The following is a 19142-nucleotide window of genomic DNA, read 5'->3' as shown; positions in this document are numbered from 1 at the left end:
GCACATGGACTTACAATGAGTTATTCTAATAAAGTGATTAGAATCCCTATGGTCCATGCTATAAAGAGCTTAGATTCAGGGATATACGTCCCTCTGCCTGTGAAAATTTATACCCTCTATTTAACAACAGCCTGTCTTCCTTCATATAGCTATTTTGAGCACAATGGTATTAGCAGCGTGGCCATTTAATAAACCATTTTCCCTATCTTCTTGAAATTAAGACACTCATATTTTATGATGGTCATCATTTATCCATTCTTTCTATTAATTTTATAGGAAATAATTTTATACATTTTATAAGAATCAGGTAGAAGCTCAACATACAGGATACGCCTTTCATACAGGTGCGCTCAATTGTGTCTGCCAGCTTCAGTTCCAACTGGATATTTGCTGCAGGAGTTGTTGAGAGATACCTGATCTGAAGACCAACATGACTTTTCAGATTTCCGCCAAGCTGTATTATACCTTTTATGCTTTATCTTGCCCTTTATGTCCACCTTTGACAATACGCAGTTGCATTTCTGTGCTGTCTCCCAGTTTCTATTACGTAACATATGCAATGCATAGACATCCACTCAATAAGGTTACTAAAATAGGAAGCCTTTCCCTAATAAAATATTTAAAATGCATCTATAAGAACAGTAGAGCTATTTATCAAACGAGGTGGGTATAACTCCCAATAAGCTTGTCTTACTGCCTTGTTTTCTTAAAGCTAATAACAGCATTACCAAAATGTCTAAGCATCTCCTTTGGAAAAGAACAATATAAATAAAATTCCCAGTAGAGGTGAAGGAGGCAAATTTGCATCTGTACACACAGAGTATATATATCTGTACAGCTTTTGTTGTTAATGCTTTTGCTTGTTTAATGATTGATATTTTCAAAGCATTCTCTGCTTGAAGGATATTTTTTGTCAGGAACATTTAGATTTTGGGTTGAAGATTACTGTTCTATTCTTATAGTGAAATTAACTCAATTTCTTCAAAGAAAGCTTTTGATGTGTTTCTTATATATGGTGGAAATACACATTGACAGCACAATGGTCCTCTTCACTGTTCTTATAATCAGCAGCTGTTAACCTATTTTTATCAGCAACTTCATTACTCCAAGAAATGCTTTTGCAAAATGTGAATGCTGCTGGTGAGATCATTCCACATGAGCAGACTTCTCCTTATGAATTTTTACAAGCAGGTTCCAAAAATCTCACTTCAAGAAGTAACTAACTGCCAAGGCATCCTCCTCCAACACACAAGGCCTCCTTTTCTTTCCACTCATGCTCCAGGTAAGCACAACCCACTCAGGTCATACATGGACATCTCCCAGACATGTTTATGTCATTCCCCTGAGAGCCTCAGCATCCTCCCTAAGGCCTCTGGTGGGCTCCACAATATCATGGGATGCCACTACTATATACAGAGCCCAAGATAACTCCTCAGAACTGTTTTTCCCACATTGGATGCAAGTATCTTCACTTTCAGATTCAGACAGAAAGAATGATAACAGCATTTTCTGCCTGCAGCAAATACACAGACCAGTAACACAATGTCAAGGAAGAAAGGATGGAGTTTCCAAAGTGGAAGATGGTGTTTGGAACTCTACTGTCCTCTGTGTCTCTAGAAGCATGAGCAAGGAAGACCCTGACTCAGCCTTGCTACTCTGACTACTTGCATGCTTTAGACATTCATATCAGGACCTCCTATGCGTCAGTTGTTATGTTGTATGAACTGTGGGCACAGTGCCAAAGTATCCCCCAAGAAATACTAAGGACCAAAAAACACAGTGAAACTCTATTCCTTCAAGTGTAAGAAGAAGGGGGATGCTTTGGGCACTTTCAGACTGAGCACTGGAAGCCGTGACAGGGCATGTGAAATCCCATTCCTTGACCTGTGTAGGGAATACAGCTTGGCCTGTCAGACCGCATCAGTGATTTCATCCTCTTCGTATGATCTGCCATATGCTTTCACTTGTCTGATACATCTCTGCTTTATGATCCCAAGAAAGAACTCCAGAATCGAGTAGGTTCTCAAGAGATAAATTAATATGGAATAATACAAGTTTCTCACAGATGCATGTATGTTTTATAAATCTGGTATGCATACTATGGATGTGAAGGGCAAGAAAGCAGAACATTAAATTCACCCAGCTATTTCATAGTTCTCAATACTGTGTGTTTTACCTAGTCATTGCTTCTGTATAGAGCACCAAGAACAAACAGTACATGTATATGGACTTGATCCTCATGCAATGTACATGTTTACAGTTTTTAATTTTTTTTAATCTAACATGTCTACCAGGCTCATCTGTGATACACGTACCAATAAAACCTGAAGAAGGAGGGTTGGGCTGTATCTTCTCTTTAGTGTTCTCCTGAATGATGTCCCAGAGCTGCCATATAAACTTTGGATGGAGAATGTAAAACGGCTGGTTTGGATTCTTCCTGCGATGCTGTACATAGGGAGTGAACAGATTGTAGTCTGGCTTCTTATACCACTGCGAACAAAAAAATGAGATTTTTTTTTTTTTTTAATCTTATGGTATCGAACGTGTTTTGAACACCACACGCAAAATAACGTGAACTAGCTGCATTCAGGTTCTTCAGAACAGAGGCAAAGGTAGCAAAGCAGCCTGCACTGGTGGATGCTTCTCCTAGAAAGCCAGTCCTCACTCTGGGCTATTCTGCTTCTTTTCTTCATACAGAGACTCCTAATAAGCAATTCACTGCAGCAGGATGAGCCAACCTCGTCTCCCACTCACAGGCCCGCATTAAACAAGGGGTTCAAAGAGCCTTGCTGAAGACCCAGGCGAGGGGTTGAACCTTCCTCTGAAAGTGTCCCTGTCCCTGCTGATGGCAGCAGCAGCACATGAAGCAGCCTGACGGCAGCCTGCGTAGGAGGCAGGCAGCCTCTGGCATCTGTTGCTAAGGGAGTTCAGCAGATGAAGGTTTACTTTCTACTTTGCAGCCTGCTCAGCTCCGAGCTCCCCTTGCCAAGAACCATCAGATCAACTGGTCCACTGGAGCTGCAGCACCAGCCAAAGCAGAGACTCCCCCAGTGACAACCAGATGGACGTCTGCTGCTCTCAGTGAGGGGGCGGACGGTGGGGCACAGATGGCTGTGGGGGTGTGGATACAAAGGGAAGACTGGTGGGGAGGAGGCCTGAGAAATGGGGAAGGCGCCAAGAGATATTTTCATTAGGGTGTTGTATTTTGTCTGGGAAGGTAGAGGGGAAGGTGGGAAAAAATGGATGCAATTCTTCACCTTTCCTTATAAAATCTCCTTCTGAAATCTAGCCACGTTCCCTCCTTGGCAAACACACAGAAAACTCATTATTATATGAAAATAGCAATATTTTATCAAAAATCCTATCATCCTTCTATCCTAGCATCTCAGAGCAGTCTATTCCAGTACAGGCACTGGCTACTAAAAAGCTTTTGACCAATAAACCAATTCTGACCAATTCATGCAGAAATACCAGACTTTGGGGTTCATTGAGACAAGTGAGAACCAGGAGACTGCAGTACGAAATACATTCATTTTCTCCAGTGCTTTCAGACTGATTGGGAAGAAAGGCCCAAACAGACATCTTACCACGTTCAGATTTGCAGAGTAGGGGGCAGGATCCCAGGCTACTAAGATAACATCTTTGTACAAGGAGCTGTCAACAAAGTGATGGTTTGGGTTGGTGAGAATCTGCAAACACAGATGCAAAAAATTGCACAGCGTTAAAAGCAAGTGGGATCCAGAAAAATGACAACATCCTTCTTTAAAATGAACAGTCCTCCCCACACTGCTGTTTGTTCTGCTTTAATTCTGGTCGATTTTAAGCATCTTGTTTTGTTAAAAAATATATAAAAATGAGCTTAGCCATAAACAGCACTCATGACAGTTTGAAGTAGCAGTATGCTGAATTACTCTCCATCTGTGAGGGATGCGATGGGACCACTTGAGGTGCTGCATAATTGTCTATCAACACTACTGTGTATTCTGGAACTTGAAAATGAAAGCTACAGTATTTCAGACTGCCCACAGGATCCTCTTCTTGGACAAAGAGCAGCCTTCTTTGAAAGGCTACAGCCCCCAAGGATAGTGTCTTTTTTTCTTTTTTTTTTTCCCCCTGTTCCCCCCCACCCCCCTTTTGTTGCTTTCTCATTTCAACAGCACAACAGTCTCATTTCAAGTAACCCCAAAAAGGCAAATTAGACCACGACTGTAAAAGCTGGTATACCTAGAAAAATAATTCCAGGAACAGGAACGCGATAGGCCTATTTTTGAAGTAACTGTCATATTGTTCTGATCTACTGCTCTCATATAACTCTCTCACACATCTCCTGGTACTCTGCCTGATCCTCCCGCCCCACTGGAAGCATACTCTTCACTCCTGCTGCCTCATCCCTTCCCAGACCCTCCATGCCTAACCAGATCTCTCTCATCCCTGGTGCATCCAATCTCAGGCAAAATTGAGCTGAATGATTTCAGCATTGGTTGAAACAGCGTGAATTTGGCTCCAGCTGTTAAACTAATCAACATTCCAGACAAATAAATTCATACTAATTTTCATTTCCCTTTAGGATCCAATGAGCCATATTTGATTATGCATATTTTTCTTCAGAAAAATAATATTGTTGCCATAGCAATATTCTTCCTACCATAAACTTTGAGCTTAATGACTTTTCATCAGCCTTCTACAAGAAGAACAGAATTAGTCGTGCTGCCATCAGCATCCCCAACTGCATTTATCAGAGTAGTTTTTGCCTGAGAACTTAAACTCCTTTTTTGAGAGTACAGAGTAAACAGACCAAAAGGTCAAGCTTTTAAAAGCTTGGTTCCACAGTTATCACACAAAGGAGCTCTTACTTGCCTTTCAGTAAGCAAGAGTCCTTTGGAGGTGTTGTCCACACAAATTTCGCTCTTAGTGAGCCTGCATTCATATGCATGAGACAAGTTTCTTCTGGAATAACAATATCTGTTGTGGCTGCACTGGCTTCCTTCAGGTCCTTTGGGCTTTCACAGCAGAGAACATGAGGGAAGAAGAGAGCCACAGCAGCCTTTTAATCAAGGGAATGCAGGAATTTCCAACAGCGAGGAGGGAAGGAGGGTCAGTAAACCTGCATGGGTAACCCATCTTCAGTATTGGTAGGGAAAGCAACTTTTATCAAGTGGGCTGTGCAGATTTCTCCCCCAGGGAGGGGAAAGCCAGTTTGTCAGCAGGTGGCCAGAGCATCACGGGTGGCTTCTGACCTCTTTGAAAGAGCAGAAAGGTGGTGAGAATACGAACATTTGTGAGGAAGCTGTGTGAGCTGGCCTGGCCTGAATTTTAGCCATGTCCTGTGTTTTCTTGAGAGGCCTTGTGGAGAGCAAGCAACGTACACCACAGCAGAGAAGACCATGGGACCCTCCATTACCACTCTGGTGCGAGCGTACTGCAGCAGCTCTGGGAGTCAGGAGGACGCCCAGCCTGCTGCGAACAGCAGAGAACAGCTACTTTACCCATTGAGTCTCTCCGAATTCGCTGGGGAGCTAACAAAGCTCAGATCACTCCCTGGAGGTATTTCTCTCTTCTCCTACAGGGAGCCTAGTGAGACTAGTCAACTAAATAAAGTTTATAAACCCTCCTCCTTGCCCAGCACAGGAGTTCAGGCATGATCAGCAATCAGGATGTTTGGGCTAACAGTAAAACAAAGAACAGCCAAAAAAAAAAAAAAGGAAAATAAATAAATGACATTAAGATCAATGTTCTCTGATACCCTGATTTCAGCACTAAATCCAGAGTAAGATATTTCTGCTTTCTTCCCCTGAGCAAAAGAAAGGGGACATATTTGACCCAGATCACTTCAAAGATCTGGTCTGTCCTACAGCCTCACAAAGAGCTACAAAATGAGTGTGAAGGGAACGACAGTGAACAGTCCTCTCTGTGGTGGCAAAGAACATGAACTTATACACACGGAGAATGCACGCACCAAGCATAGACTTTGCATGGGCAGTCACTCGAAGAAGAGGAAGAAAAAATGAATTTATATGAATAAGAATTTTGCTCTCATTCAGCAAGAATCAGTATGTATAGGGCATGCCACACGGCCAGCCATACTACTGGTGTTGACTAATTAAACTCACCATTTCGATATGTCATAAAATTTCACAGTAATTCTGTTATTGCTTTTTGGCGGAGAGGCTTGGTTTGCCCACCACCAGAGTTCAGTTTTTTCCAAAACTGAAAAACTACTCTTAACCATAAGGTGTCACTATAGCTCAATGCACAATTATTTGTTGACACCCATATGCAAAAAATCCCATTTTCTGTTTCCATTCAGATGAACAAACTCACCTTACGTGTAATACGCAGTGTACATTCAAGTTTTTTACTAGTTCATTCCAAATTTTTAAAGAATGATGACTTGCCTAAAGTTAGGTATTACAACAACTCAGTTCTCATTTCTTTTGCCTTCCAGCAAGGAAATAATTGGGGAACCGGAGAATATGAGAAAAGACCTTTGGGATCCCCACAGCCTGGGCTTTGTGAAGATCCCAGAGGCAGTGTGGTGAAAGTCTTCTGTACTGATGGCTCTGGCATCCTGCAGAGCCTTTACAGATGTAGGACACACGAGAAACTTTACAAACCAATTCTTTGAAACAAGGATATCAAATAACTACTGCAATCACTCTACACTGACAGCAGCGTGAACATCCCTGCAAGGGCGAACTTTTACCTGCTCTACATCATGACTGTTAAATCACTAGCTGTTTCCCAGATTACCCAACACTTTCTCAGAAGTTATTAATTTAATGTCATATTGTACAGAAGTGACATTGACTTGAATTCACAAAAGGAAGATCTTACCTGAGAGTTAATGATCCGCATGGTTGTTTTATTTCCAACATCTTTTTCATAGCCACGTGTTGGAGCAGAATTAAATCTTAGAACAGCATCATGAGAATCTAGGAGCATGAATGGGGGGGTAATTTGTTTTTCTTAGTAATACAGAATAGTAAAATAAAACAAATTATCTAAACTAATGTAAAACTTACACATTTCTCCTAATCTTGACATTCTAAGGATGATAAGCGTTCTACTATACATAAACAAAAATCCTCTTGCATCTGCCATAGGTTATTAACATTATTAACATCTACCAGAAAAAAAGTTGAGAATCACCTATTAATTTAGCTTGCAATACCTAAATATTTCTCTTAATCGGATAACCGTAGTGTGGGAAGGTTATTAGCACACCCAGTACACGCAACTGCTCGCTATTTCTATTGCAAAATTTACAAAGAATTACTCCATGCAAAAGCATGTTAATTGCAAGGATATCTAATTGCACATTTGAATGAATAACAACGCTTAACTATAAGCTTGTGCTTCACAGTATTTTATAATATCTGAAAATCTCGGACTACCCCAAACCTATTAATCATACCGTGTACTTATTCTCAAGGTCAATACAAGTCTTAAAGTGTCTCTGTAGGGAAGCCAGCCCACAAACCTGCTCACACACAGAAACCTGGGGATCCCTTGGTAGCAAAGATCTAACAGAGCTCAACTGTCAAAGTTTCCCCATGAGCTGTTGACCTCGGAGTCATGCAGAACAGAAAGCAGCTATAGGTCAAGTATAGGTCAAGGGTAGACACTATGTGCAAGCCTCTGCTGGATAAAAGATAATCACCCTCCCAGTGCTTCTTTTAAGGGGATCTCAAAGCCCAAAAGGTGTGAGGGAGAGTAAGACATTATATCCCTTTATATATATCCCCATTTCATCCCTTCTATCGATGGAAGCAGAGAATATTATTCAGGCCAAAATGGGCGTGTAATGCCTTAACCCATAGGTACTTTATGCTGCTGTTTATCTCTAGTCACTTAAAATGTGGTTGTCTGTAGCTCAAAAATGGAGGAGGCAGAAGTTTCCAAAGATAACCAACATGCTTCAATGGAGTTCAGGCCTGATCCTATCAAACTGGGATCTTCTGTCCTTTCACAGCTTTACTTCACACTTCTTGTACTCCAGACAAGAAAGCGTTGTGTGACATGAAGCTAGCAGTCCAATCTCAGCCATACTTCCTTGCTTTAACATGTCGTGTCTGAAAAGAGAGATTTTTGCCAAATGTCCATCAAGTGCAACTCCTCAGAAGCTAAGAAGGAGTGGAGGCTTTTTCTATGTGCCTATGCAGGGACAATCCTAGCCTCAACACCTAGCCTTCACCTGCCTAAACATAAACATCTTGATTGTACAGGAGCTAGAGGACGTGAAGTCAATAGAAGCTGCAGGTACATTTTTGGAGAAGGAAAAGAAAAACAAAGGTCATTTATACTTGAAACCTGCTTATGAATTTAAGTACATAAATTTGGACGTACATCTGACAACTTTTTGACAATCTGTTGACTGAGAACTGGGAATCGGATTGGGAAATGGGAATTGTATGGTTCATAACTTGAGAGACAGTGTGCTGCATTTCCAACATTATTCATGCTAGTTCTTCATATCAAGAGTAAACACCTTTCCTTCACCATAAAATACATGATCAGGACACAGCTTAACACTGGTAACAGCTGGTTTTAAGTCAATTGCTTTTAATCGTATTAAGTATTTGAAGATAACCATTTTAAAGATATAAAAAGTCTGGGGTTTGATGTGGATCCCTTCCTGATGATGCCAAAATAACTGGGTCTCCCATTAAATAGCATGATCACGATGGGAGTGTTTGCTGTACTTGCACAGTATTTCCATATGTAGTTTCACTCAAAAACAATCGGAGGGATGGGAGGGAGAAGGGCAAAAGGCAGAACACAAATTAACATTTCTGTCTGCGTTTCTAATAGGACCACAGAAGAGGGAGCTAAAGGCCCATGAAAAGTCCTCTGCTGCTGCTCTCTTAAGCCTTTTTTTTCTTCTGGGAGGATAAATAATAAAAGCCTTTTGTGTGCAGCAACTTCATCAACCAAGGCTGTACAGCCCATGGCACAAAAACCAAAACTCATGCATGGCGTGTTTTTCCCCACTCCCTAATGACACTGACTTTGCCATGCCTCTGTGGATACGGAGGAGCTCAGCACGGGTGCGAGGCTGACTCCATAGAGCAGCACCACCAGCCACCCAAGGTGCCTCCAAACTGGCAATTTGCTTGCATTTTCAACCAAGAGCCGGCAGCCCTGGTGCCAGCTCTGGGAGAGGATAGTCTTCTCCTACAGCTGTGCATGCACAGGGAAAAAGAGCATCGTGAACAGTCTGCTCTTTCTCTTCCCAGTCAGACTCTTCTCACTTTTTCAAGGACTAGAGGGGAGGTGGAAAGGCACAGCCAAGAGCTCACCTGTAACGCGTACTATCTGGACTCTGCAGGGGAAGCATAACTTCTTCCCCATAGGAATAATAATACAAACAGATGCTGGAGCTTCCATTTTCCATTTTAAGTGGGAAACACTGGCACGGTGTCTCCAGCATATTAGCACTTCCGAGGAGTCGCACTGCTGACCACTAAGACCCATAGGTTCACACCAGGCCCTTCTAGGATGGCTGTAAGCACTCAGTTGCTCCCCTCCCTCCCCCCCCCCCCCCCCCCCCCCCAGTTCTGGGACAAACTCTCTGCTCAGACACAAGTACCTGCCCATGGCCTGGAAGACACTTAGAAAAAACCTGTGACTCCTGCTGCCCCACATACTTTCCTGTACAACAGGTAGGAGGAGATCTGAAACTTCTGAGTAGGCCTTACCAAACACCATCTCCCCCCTTTCGGCAGCATCAGATGACAATTTCCCAATTAAATCAAAAGCTCTTCCTCAGAGAATGGCACAAACTTTCTGTGCCCAGAGTGTTCCCAAGAAAACGGGTACACACAGGAGCATACGGGCCCCAGGTACCATGTCAAACACCGAAGTCCACACCTGGGCAGCACCTGAGTGTGCAAATATGTCATGATGCATGCTGTAATATGTAAACATGCCACAATGTGCTATGGATTCTCCAGCACAGCACTAATCCATGCTGGTGTAAACTGGGTGTAGTGGGGAACACTGACAGAAGATTTTGTTTCAGACAAGGATAACACATTGGAGAAGGGAGGAACTGTTAAGCTTTTTCACCCTAAAGATTTCTAAATCAGTGGGGCTTCCTGTGAACTTGAGGGTTACCCTGGTGTGATTTTAGCTGCAGCCCGGCTGGGCACCCATGCTGTGCTGGAAGCCCACTAGAGTAGTTTGATAATGACAGCAGCTCTAATATATTCCAGTGATTTAAAGGAAACCCATATGTGCCAAAGAGATGATACAGTGCAATGAAGCAAGTATTGGGATGTGAAATCCTGGAAGATGGGAGGATTAATGAGTGAACATCAGAAGGTTTTTATAAAGAGCTGAAGGAGATAACTCTTCTTGCTCCAGAAGCAAGTTTGAGACATAGATTTCATCCTTTCAGCGCTCTTAGCATACTGCACGTGTACTACTAAAATGAAGAACTACCGAGACGTTAACATGAGTAGTAGCACTCATTTTTGAAAAGAAAAAAATAAAACTGACCTGGATTAGTTTTATGGCTCCACGATCCTTTTCTGAATAGCTATCACAAAACTCCCACCTTGAAGCAGGGAATTCTGTGTGACGTTGACATCTCAGCACACCTGCAACCTCACTGACTGAGTGCAGCAATGGGGAAACCATGGGTGGAGACACTGGAGCTCATTTACATTCATTCTCAGAAAAGAGGTCAGGGGACTTGACCTCAGTGCATGAGGCTGCTCAAGGCTCTGAATTCTGTATGTCTGTGAACTCTAAGCATGTAAGAGATGAAGAGGATGCGCTACCGCTTCTTGGCATGGAGACAAAGTTCAGTCTGGGATAGCAATACAACAAGCAGTTTCTCTATGACCCACCACAAAGTACAGACAGGTACAACACAGCTTTGCAGAATAAAACCTGAACATGGCTCTAATCTGCTGAAGAAATAAACACACATTGCAGCAAAATGTCAAATATGGCAGATCTGATGAAACCAGTGCCTCCTTTATACTACAAGCTGTAATGTGATAAGAAGGCATCATTGTTTTCTTTAAATCAAATTATTACTTCAGGCCTGATTTTCCTTTCAGTTATACTGTCCTGAAAGGGAACAGCTTCACTGAAGTCCATAAGCTCACATTCATGTAAAGCTGGTGAGAGAGAACAACCAGACTTTACAGACTTATGCTTGAGAAGAATGAACCTTTTGAAAGACAAACATGAACACACACACACAGGTACGTATACACACATGTGAATAGATGCATTTCACCCACCTATTTCATCCCCTAGAGAGGAGTTCAGTATTGCACCAGCAGACATAACTACGGCACAGCTCCCAAAACCATGTGTATACAATTTGCCCAGTGGAATTTGGGGAACGTGCTTTTCCCATCCAAGAGTGGAGAAGGGAGCCTCCTTGCCATCTATTGTTTTCACATTCACTCTTTCTTTTAGCTCACAGAATAGCTGGTCTCCTGTCAACTTGGAGTTTCGTTTCCCCTTGAACCGCACCCCATGCTTATTGGTGCTCAAATAATCTTTCATCGCCTTCTGCAGTCGAGGGTTTAGCATCTTGGAAGAGACATTCCCTTTCCAAAGCTTGTAAAGAAAGGATTTCGACATTGTGGAATATAGCCCATCCCAGTCATCAGATTCATCAAGCATCTGGCTTCTCCTGTGCTTTGTGCTCCTTCTCCTCATTCTTCTCTGATGGCTCCAGTTGTTCTGTAAAATATTTACTTTTGGATTATCCTCATCGGCTGAGATGAATTTTGCTATCTCTTGAAGGTGGTTGTGTGACCGAGGCTGACCAGCAGCAAATAAATAATCGTCATTCACTTGGTAGAAAGCACTTTTTGATTTTCTCCCTATCTGGGATGGAAAAAACTCATCTTCATTTCTAAAGGCATCTTCTAAATCAGTCCATTTTTTAATACTTCCAGTCCCCGATTTAAATGTACCTAAGAGATCTTCATTAAGTCCCACCTCATTCCCATCGATGGTTTCAGAGAATGATGGATCATGAATAGCTCCCATGATGACTCTCTGCTTGCCCTGAAGGGGCAGAAGCCTCTTAGTTTCAATGTAAGAAAAGGAACTCGGAACTGGTTCAGCAGTGTTGCTATCTGTAAAATAGATGAATATCACCAGAAAAAGCAGACCCCATGCAAAGATCCCAAACAGCATGAGTTGTTTCCATTGCTTCAAGTTAGGTTTCATGGCAATGCCTTTACCAGCTCCTCTGTGCCTTGAAGTATCGGTGAAGGAAAATGAAACCTGGAAAGAACATCAAATATTAATCAAGAATGGTTCTAAAAATAGACAGAATTCAGAAATATCTTAACACGCTGTGATAGAATGCGCAGAATTAATCTCCAAGCTGTAGGACGGAGGATTCAGAAGCAGAAACAAACTCCAGAGCCTACAGGCACTAGAAGTGACACGCTTTGGCTGTAACCACACAGTGACAGCTGCTAGCTACAGAAGAAGCTGGTGGCCAGTTTCTACAGTAACACTGGATCCTGCCTTCAGGGAGATCATGTGCCTGCCTGCTTCTGCTATACTCAGCATAGCATTAAGAGAGCAAAAGCAAAACCCATGCCTGGCTGTATGCACAGTGGGGACAATATTAGCTGTCTTCTCTTTTGCCATTGAAAGTCCTCAGGCAGTGGGGCTGTGAGCAAGCCTGTCCCCAAAGAGACCAGGCAGGGAGTACAAACTCTCAGTCCTCCTCTGCCCACAGGCTGGAAAGGACGGCGCTCTGTGGATATCATCAAAGGGCAGCAGGGGAGAGAATCACACCAGCGGGTCGGAGGGGAACATTTTCTTTTCCTCAGCTGGTATGAACAGGCACAGTGTCAGTGGGCTACATCATTTGTTGCCCAGGATCAGACCCAGACAGGAGTGACTTGTACCTCTGCTACAGATGCTGCGTGCACACTGAGGTGGCATGAAGGAGTTCTGCATGTCAAGGCGTGAGGGGATGGCATTTTCCAAAAAGGGGGATGGATGGCAAAACTAACTAAATACACGCCTTTAGGATAATGATAGAGATTTACATAAAGGAGGTGGGTAGAGAATGTCAGACCATGACTTGGAAATCTGTGCTCTACTAATACCTGTGGATTTTCAACAGCTTGTGCATTAGTGGAGGGATGCATGGTCCAAAATGAAGCAAAGTCTGACGGAGGGAGCTGTGTTCCAAGGAAAATATACTAATACATTGCTGGACCATCATGCACACTGTGCCCTTACACGAACTCACTCGCTTAATCAAGTGGTGTGGGCATCAGTGGCAAAGCTGGCTGCAGAAAGTCCGGCCCTCCCCTATCATTGGCCTTATTGTTCACCTCCCTGCACCATAGTCATCATCAGCCTCAGTTGCTACACTGCAGTGTAACTCAGTGTACTACTTAGTGACAGGTCACTTCCCTGATCTGGATTAAAAATAAGCCCCTTCTTCTGGAGTTTTCTTCCTAACCCCAGTTGTTTCAATGACTGCTTAATGGTGGGACTTAAGAGCCACTTGTCCCAGCCAGCTGTGATCAGAAAAAGGGAACGGGAGTGGGGACAGGCTTGGATTTCATTAACAGCCACCATCTCCTCACACCGCATCTGAACAGCACACACAGCTTACACACCTCTGATAACACACTGCCTGCTTATACCTGACCATCAGGAGGGACCAAAAACACAGTCACCATACGCTATCACCCTGCTACAAGCTACTAAAGTACATCAAAGCTGAGTGCAAAGTTGAGACCGAACCTGTAGCTAAGACTGTGTTTTCACATAGAAAAGAAACCAGCAATAAGACTGACGTAAGGCATTCTCCGCTCTGTCCCTCATTCCTGCACCAGGCCTCCACCGTGGCCAACAGTCCTGTGTATGGGGCTGGCATATTACAAACTGGACCAGTAAATGGATACAGCAGGTGGTCAGGGTGAGGAAATACATGTTAGAAGGTTTTTTTGTTTTGTTTTGTTTTTAAACTGGGTCAGCCCCTTTAATCCACCTCAGTGCGGTCACACATCCAGTTGCCTCAGCACAAATGAGGAGACTGCCTACCACAACGCAGAGGCGAGAACAAACCGCAGGTGGTATTAGCAGGGATACTTCAGACTAGCATTTCTGCTGACCTTCTGGGAATGTGAGGCCACAGCATTACATTTCCAAACACAGTCTATTTTAATGATCTAGACAAAGCCTAGAACATTGAAAAAAAGCAAGCTGACTTTGGGACTCAAGGCAGTGCCCGAACAGACAGAGGATTCATAATATCACACTTGGATTACCAAATTTCATTGCAAACACATTCATTTCTAATACACTGAAAAAGAAAAAATCATGAGTGCGATAACCCTGTGCTCCACACACATTTGGCTTGGCTCACACAAACCACATGGAAAAAAAGCTATTACTCCAACTGACCCATTTCCTACTTGCACTCTGCTGCTGCAAGATTGCTCTCTGCAGCATCTCGATGCCACCCCCCCTCCAATTTTAAATCACTGCAGGCGATGTCCTGTGGGAGTCGACTTACAGTGTATGACTGTTGTGCAACTTAGGTCTGCCCTGAAGTTATTGCAACCTGCCCACTCATCAGTGTTCAGATGGTTTGCATTTTTAAATCAGCATTCTTCGCCCATCTGAACTCCTTTCATCCCTTTTTATCATTTTCCCTGCTGTGTTTCCCCAGCACTTTTCAACACGTGGCTTCCAAACCACTGTGTACGTTAGTCTTTGCTCAGTCAGATGTTTCTCCTGCTGAATATACGTTTCTTTCAGGATCCGCAAAGGAAGCATCTTGCAGAATCTTTTTAACAGACAAGCTTGCAGGAAGTCGAAGCTATAAAGGAAGAGGTCACTAGTATTTTCCACTGAGTCACGTAACAAGTCCAAACACAATTTAAACATAACCCATAACACAATCTCAGGTTTTCTCAATTTTTCCAAGTTTTGTTGTATCTTCTAACCAGAAGCTGATAAGAAATAGAAAGGGTTTAGTCTTAATTCAGGTGTGAAACTATGAAAGTTTCTAATTGTCTGTGATCACATGTGCTTGGTGCAGCAGACTGCCTCAGCATGAAGAATTAGTCTGGACTCCTAAATTTGATATTCAGGTTACAATTTGAAAAAGGAATGAGTTGCATTATTAATTATTTTTAAATTAAGCGAATTATTTTTTTTCCCCACTTACAAGGTCATAAAAGCACACTTGTCTTGGTCTGCACGCACATATGAGCATGCACGTTATTACCTTTTTCATGCAGCAAAAAATTATCTGTGTAAAACAAAAAAATCAGCATACACCAGTATATTTGTCAACACTGCGAACAAAAGGAGAGGCACCAGTGAGAATAAATCCGAAAACTTTACACATTAACTACTGCAGAAGCTTATCTACAATCCCTTGTTGCAAGTGGGGCCTCAAAAAGGATACTCAAATCTCTTGAAGACTGGAGCTATGCAGGCAAATCTCTGTGCTGCTTTAATGTTTTTTGCTCACAAGAAAAGCCTTGTCCTCCAGCAGTACAGCTGAGCTGGAAGCGAATTCAAGGTCATTACTGTATTAGTTGCAAGACGACCCCTACAACCTCACAGGATCTTCAAGGCTGTGCATGGAAAGCTGCAATAAGTCCAGAGAAATATCGTTTTTTCTTATCGCTCTCTGCACTAAACATCCAGTCCTCTCCCCCACAGCCCCTGCAGCTTCTCACACCTCCCAGTCCCCGGCTTTGGGAATGTCTGGGAGGAGAGGGCAGCCCCTCCGCACGGTCCCCCCCACCCCCTTGGCAGCAGACCTGGGGAATCTCCCTCGGTACCACCTGGGGATGTGCTTGGGGTCATGCCCTGTGTTCCTGGAGGCAGCACATCTCAATGGCAAAGAGAAAAACATTTGCGTAGGAAACCAGAAATGATGATCATAATGAATTACGCTGGCTAAATAAAGAAAACCAGGCGGTTTCATGGGTGTAATTATTGAAGTCCACTGGATGCTTTAGAAAGAAACTTCTCTCTCATCTATGCTCATCATAGAGCTTTCAAGCTATCAAAGCAATTCTACACAAATTTTAAAATTATCATTAACATTGCTTATTGTCTCCAACTTCACCACCCCTGCCATAATAATCCTCCCCACTTACAAACAATGAGACCGCTGGAATCAAAGCTCCTGCTGTGGAGGACCAGAGGAATAAGTCTGCACCTGGGGAAAACACCCAACTTAACCCAACCCAGCTTCCTCTACAGCAGAAGTAATAAACGTGTTTGCCCCAGAGGCTAAAGGTCTCATTTTCCTACATATCTCCTTTCTGATGGGCTCTTTCAATCATTAACTGAATTAAGCTCCAACTACCATACGGAGAGGGGCTTTTTTCTTATCCAGTCTGGTTGTTTGCATGAAAGCCATGGAGAACATGAGGCAAGGTACAAACCAGTGAGGTAGGCAGAAAGGGGAGACTTATTTATTTGCTTAACAGAAGTACTAGCAGCAGCTATGAAAAAGAAAGGCAAACTCCAAGGGTATCTTTGAAGCATCCCAGGAAATAAAGCCTCTTCCCCAGTGGAAATTAAAGGACGATTTTCCAAAAGCAGCACCCATTTATGGGGAATTTCATTTCGCTACACTAAGATGCAAGAAATCAGTGTGTTCCCCCTCCCCTTATGTAGCCCATTGTTTTGCAACAAGGAGCATTTTTAATTTTTCTAAAGTAGGCCTCCTGACTATTTCTTAAATGAGAAGAGATGGATGAGGGAGATTTTTTTTGTATTCCTTTGAAACATTCCTCCCTTTCAACACTGTCTATTATTAAATTAATTTGTACAGACCCCAGCAGCTCAGAGGTCAGGATGGTTCAAGTTGATGTTCTAAGATGTGCACTGTTATGTTAAACAGGGTTTTTCTTTGCTGCAGCTTTGCAGCAAGAAGGTCACCTCGGGGTTATTCGGGGTAGCAAATGTTAGCTGTGGGCAGCCGTTCCCAAAGGGCTGAGAAGCAGACCAGGGTTTTATTGATGGAAAGCTTAGACAGCCTAAACAGATAGCAAATGCTCCTTTAGTTTGCTTCATCTCTTAGTCAGCTAATTCCAGGGTATTAAGAAACCTCTGGCATAGGGCAAGACAGCTGGAGGCTGCATTTCCAGGGTGGGGAAACACACTCATCCTCTCATGTGGGAAGTGCCAAATTGGTTTTAGCATTATCACATCATTTCTGCAGTGCAAGCCATACAGTAGGCAGCAACAGACAGGCAAGCCCGTGGGGAGTGGTGACTGCCAAAAGATGTATATTAGTCTGTTGATGGCCTGGGCACTTGTCTTATTGGCTGTGATTAGGCCTCCTAATTAATGAATCTCTTTTGGACAACTTCCTTGTTAGTCCCGATAAATCTGGCTCTTTCCTTCAACATTATTTTCAGAGGAGTCAAGCTGCATTCAGTATTATTTGTGGCAACATAAGAAAATGTCTTCTGAAACAAAGAAGAAATATCCAAACAACTCAGAAGGAAGATTTTTTTTTTTTTTCCCCAATATTGCTCAGTGCCTTTTTGACCTATATTTAGTTATCTTTTTAGGGAAAATTCCTTGGGAGGTATGCAAACGATGGTATTGCTAACCTGAGTCACCCATTAAATGTGAGCCAAGCGTCCCAAGCCAGGGCACTTGGAAAGCAGAGTCTCAGGTTCTTGTTTGCTTCTGGGGATGCAGGCAGGCCGTGTGCCTGTTCTCAGGTCCACTGATAAAACCTAGGATTTCAAGTTAAAGGAAGTGGGGTTGGAGTGTCTTTTTTTTTTTTTTTTTTTTTCTTTTACTAATGACCCATTTCCAGGAGCTCAGACTGTAAGAAAATTACCAAATATAGTGAGACTTGCAGTAAAACTCACTCGAGCTGGCAAATCGGCAGCTGGAGAAATGCTCAGTGGGGTTTCTGCCAAGGAACGTGTCCTAGATTATTCTGTAGGAGCATGGGGGCTTAGACGCATAAATCTCCGGGTTTTAGTGGGAGGTCAAAGCTATCTTCTATGCATCTGATACCCACTCTCCACACTCCATCATCAAGTTCAAGCTGCCTGGCATTGAAGCCAGCTATCACTTTCCTACAGCCCACAGTGCCGCCTGCACAGCCCAGGGACCACATACAGGTTATGCGAGTGTGGGCTGACAGGAGGGAAGTAAAAATAACCATACCAGCTCTTAGCCTTCACATTCAGACTTTCCCACTGGCAATGGAAATGTTCGTCACGGAATCAAGGGCCAGGGAAAACTTGTATTTGTAGTGACTGACTGCACCTCTCGGGTCAACCTCCACCTATCCAACTTGCAGCATCTTTTCTTACAAGCTGTGACAGCAGCTCTTGCTCTAATACCCACTAAGTTTCAACACTCCAGCCAGAGTTTCTTCCCAAATTTCAGGTCAGGGGATACAATGCAACCTCTTTGTCTTTTACGGACCAATTATGAGCTGACCACAGTCTTGTTATCATAACTGAAGGTTTCTATAGAAATGTGCCACATATCACTGCATGTGAAATTCAGAACAACTTCAGTGTAAATCATTTCCAGGCTCTTCAATCAAAACTAGAAAGGGGCAGAAGCGTCACATAGTTGTGCTGAAAATAAGCAATTTTCACAACATAACTCAAATCAGCCCCTACAGCCTCTCAAGGAGCCCCTCACTGAGCCTTACTTACTTCTGACCCCTTTTTTTGTCATTTGCTCTTGCCATACCTTTGCCGTGTCCTGGCCCTGTTCACAGTGAGATGCAAAGGTTCAAGGCTGCTTCAAGTTGCAGCAAATGTCAGCAGTGCTTGGTTCCACCATGGGACATGGGTGCAGAGACCACCACTTTGGCCATAGTCCCTAGCATGTCCTCACACACAGTAGAGAAGTAGCTAAGGTATCTTTTCTGCCCTTGCAGAACTACCAGCTGGCTGGTTTGGACAGTTTTCAGTCATATTTCAGCTGCCACAGCACTGTCTCTTGATCCAAGCACCGGGGAAAAAAAAATAAACTCTTATCTATGTCAGTATAAAACCACTGCGAATATCCAAAGACAGTACAAGTCACTTTTCCAAAGTGAAATTCAGTACGCCACTGGATAATCACAGACGGATCCAGCTTTGTGCATACACCATCCCAGCTAGCTACACTCTTACACCTCA

General features: G+C 43.1%; 1 protein-coding gene across 2 annotated transcripts in view; it reads right to left on the bottom strand.

Moving 5' to 3' along the window:
* ST6GAL2 (ST6 beta-galactoside alpha-2,6-sialyltransferase 2) overlaps positions 1-19142 on the bottom strand; it is a gene marked incomplete at both ends in the record, with an annotated part of 49612 nt that overhangs the window by 11602 nt on the left and 18868 nt on the right. For both annotated transcript variants that reach the window (XM_082333717.1, XM_082333716.1), the window contains 4 exons: positions 2316-2490; positions 3588-3689; positions 6835-6932; positions 11256-12258. In XM_082333717.1, coding sequence (XP_082189843.1) covers positions 2316-2490; positions 3588-3689; positions 6835-6932; positions 11256-12201 — 1321 coding nt within the window. The remainder of the gene's footprint in view (positions 1-2315; positions 2491-3587; positions 3690-6834; positions 6933-11255; positions 12259-19142) is intronic.

Source organism: Platalea leucorodia (genome assembly GCF_965183815.1).
Source record: "Platalea leucorodia genome assembly, chromosome: 2".
Lineage (NCBI taxonomy): Eukaryota > Metazoa > Chordata > Aves > Pelecaniformes > Threskiornithidae > Platalea > Platalea leucorodia.
Note: the sequence above shows the minus strand (reverse complement) of the source record. Positions and strands in the feature narration are given on the sequence as shown.